The sequence below is a fragment of the Pygoscelis adeliae genome, unplaced genomic scaffold (genome assembly GCF_000699105.1).
Source record: "Pygoscelis adeliae isolate BGI_AS28 unplaced genomic scaffold, ASM69910v1 Scaffold318, whole genome shotgun sequence".
In the NCBI taxonomy this organism is placed as follows: Eukaryota; Metazoa; Chordata; class Aves; order Sphenisciformes; family Spheniscidae; genus Pygoscelis; species Pygoscelis adeliae.
Genome location: NW_008825430.1, coordinates 4,543,508 through 4,546,216, shown reverse-complemented (window position 1 = coordinate 4,546,216; position 2,709 = coordinate 4,543,508). Strand labels below are relative to the sequence as shown.

The following is a 2,709-nucleotide window of genomic DNA, read 5'->3' as shown; positions in this document are numbered from 1 at the left end:
TGAAATTGCAGTGTATAAAACTTCAATAATTCTTTTAGCTAGGGCAAAACTATCTGTAATGCTTACTTAATGCCGTTAGTCTTTTTTTCACTAAAATATTATCAAACTCAATCAGTGTTCTGCACTTCAGAGTGCGATGGCATGTTAATTATTTAAAAAGTCAAGTCTACTCACAATGGGCTGTCCTGGAGTTGGTGGCTTGTCTTCTCCATCACTGCCTGAGGAGATGTCATCTGCACCTCCGAACAGATCCATGACATCTGCATGCTCTTGAGCAGAAAAATTACTATTTTAAAATACATATGTAAGTGCGCACACCCCCCTACATGTAAGCACACTCACAGCAAAAAAGATTAACACATCATTCACTTTTATTACCACTTAAAATTACCTACAAAGGTTAAAAATTGCGAATGTTTATGAAGACACGTTGTGCCCTTATCCTGAAAAACAGTTTTCCCTTGTATTTTTAAGTTAAGGATTCAAGGTATGTTTTCCTGAAAAGGCTCTTATCAAATAAGAGAATCTAGCTGAAAAATGGCAACAGAAGAATCAAGAGTATAAGATCATCCTTTACTCAAGTAAACAACTTAAATGTATGTAAACAGCAACTTCATTACGCGTTTTGGAGTTTTACTTCTCAGAAGACTCAACACCTCTTTCTCAGCCAGCTAAACGTCACAAAAACCAGTATAGCTTCTCCGGGCTGCTCCGATTAGAGGCACCGTTTCTTAACGCCCTTCAGTAAAAACGTGCGAAACAACATTCGGAAAAGAAAAGCTCCGTCTCTCATGAAGGAAACTGAAAACTGATAGAGCTGACTAGAGATAATCAGCAGAAATACAGCGTGTACTTCCCCACACAGCATTCTTGCTGTGCTGTTTTGTTATTTCCATGGCACTGTAGTTACACCGTATAGCAAGCGCTATCAACTTTATCTAAAGTTCCTGTAGCAGATGAACGGCGCGCTTAAGATGAGGATTAAATGAACCAAAACCCCACAAAACAACGCCACCATTTACCTTTCTGTCCTTCTGTATCACTGTCCACTTCTGAATCCGATGCAATCGGTTTCTTTCGCTTCATTCGCAGAACTTCATCTTCGCTATCGCTGCCCCTTGCAGACTCTACTAAGGAGCATAATTAGTCTCAGCAAATGAAAAATTTTGTTCCACGTTATTTTAAAATTCCTTTGTACTAATAAGTTGAGTCAGATGAAAAGGAACTTAAAAGTGCTGCATAAAAAAACCGTTACAAAGATGACCGTAGTTGAAAGCTACGTGATTAAGGCCTTTTCATTGAAGTCTGAATCTTTTCAGGCCAATATAAATGAAACAATAAAGAGAGATCAAACCAGAAGCAAATTATTACCGCCGCATTCGGTCCTACCAGATTTATGCTCTTGGTCCTCCTCATCGGAGTGCTGGGCCCTTTCGTCATCGTAAGAGTTCTGCATCTTCTCCTCGTCAGAATGCTGGGCCCTTTCGTCATCGTCAGAGTTCTGCATCTTCTCCTCATCCGAGGCCTGCGGCCTCTCCTCATCATCGGAGTTCTGCATTTTCTCCTCGTCCGAGTTCTGGAGTCTCTCCTCATCGTCAGACATCTGCGGCCTTTCGTCTTCATCAGAGTTCTGCACCTTCTCCTCATCGTCAGAGTTCTGCTGCCTCTCCTCATCGTCAGAGTTCTGCTGCCTCTCCTCATCGTCTGACTGATCGCTTTTGTCCTCCTTGCCCCACTTCTCATCCTCTGAATGCGCTTTTTCAGAACCGTCACCCTCTGAATGATGACTGCCTTCATCTGACCCATGCCCGCGATCATCCTCCTCATCATCATGAGCAGCTTCTGAAACACTGTGCTGGTCCACGTCTGACTGATCGTTATCTTCATGCTCAGAATGTCCCGAAGCTTCAGATCGATTGTAGGATCTTTCCGAGTGGTTGTCACTCCCTGTGTGATGGGATGCCCCGTCATCCTCACTATCGTCTCCAAATAACTCCTTATTACTAGGTTTTATTGCCTCCCTGTCATCATCCTGGTCACTGTCGCTTCCAGAAGCATTACTACCGGAGCCAGCATTCTCCTGATCGGAATCGGATTCAGATCCAGAATCGGAATCTGCAAAACAAACATCACCCTTTCAAGGGTTAAAATGTCCCTACAAGGACGCACGTAAGATGATGGGCATTGATTTAAAAAAACCAAACACACACCCCCCCCAAAACCCAGAGAGAGAACTTACGGAGAGCTGTAAGAAAGAACTATAAAAGTCACCTAGAACAATAAAATAAAACGCCTACTAATAAAGGCGCAGCCAATGAAAGGCACAATGAAAAGTAACGGATGCCACATAAAGCTTCAAACCACAAGCTGTTGTCTAAGATTCTAAAGCTGTAGAAAGAATAAGCAATTATACAGCGGTAAAGAAAATAAAATTTGAAATAGCGAGGGCTTAAAATAAGTAAATACATACGCAGGGCTTACGAGATCCTACAAATCTAAAACCGTCCCCGTTTCCTTAAGCCAAGTTCGCTCCTGCGCCCTGACGCGTTTGTTACCAGGGGGCTACTCCTGAACGCCGCTTCAAGCAGGGAAGGAAACGTCTGCCTTGGAAAGCAACCGACAGCGACCGCGCCCGGCGCTTCGAAACCACACGGACGGCTTGACCCGGGGCGGTGGCCCCCCGCGCCTCTTCGGGCGCTGGCGGCAGCC

The 2,709-nt window shown here is 44.0% G+C and overlaps 1 protein-coding gene across 1 annotated transcript in view; it reads right to left on the bottom strand.

The window, feature by feature from the left end:
* The window catches only part of LEO1 (Leo1, Paf1/RNA polymerase II complex component, homolog (S. cerevisiae)), a 13,083-nt gene that overhangs the window by 8,758 nt on the left and 1,616 nt on the right, over positions 1–2,709 (bottom strand). Inside the window, exons 2-4 of the mRNA XM_009330994.1 lie at positions 1,390–2,115; positions 1,023–1,127; positions 175–269 (exon numbers count right to left, since the gene is read on the bottom strand). Coding sequence (XP_009329269.1) covers positions 175–269; positions 1,023–1,127; positions 1,390–2,115 — 926 coding nt within the window. The remainder of the gene's footprint in view (positions 1–174; positions 270–1,022; positions 1,128–1,389; positions 2,116–2,709) is intronic.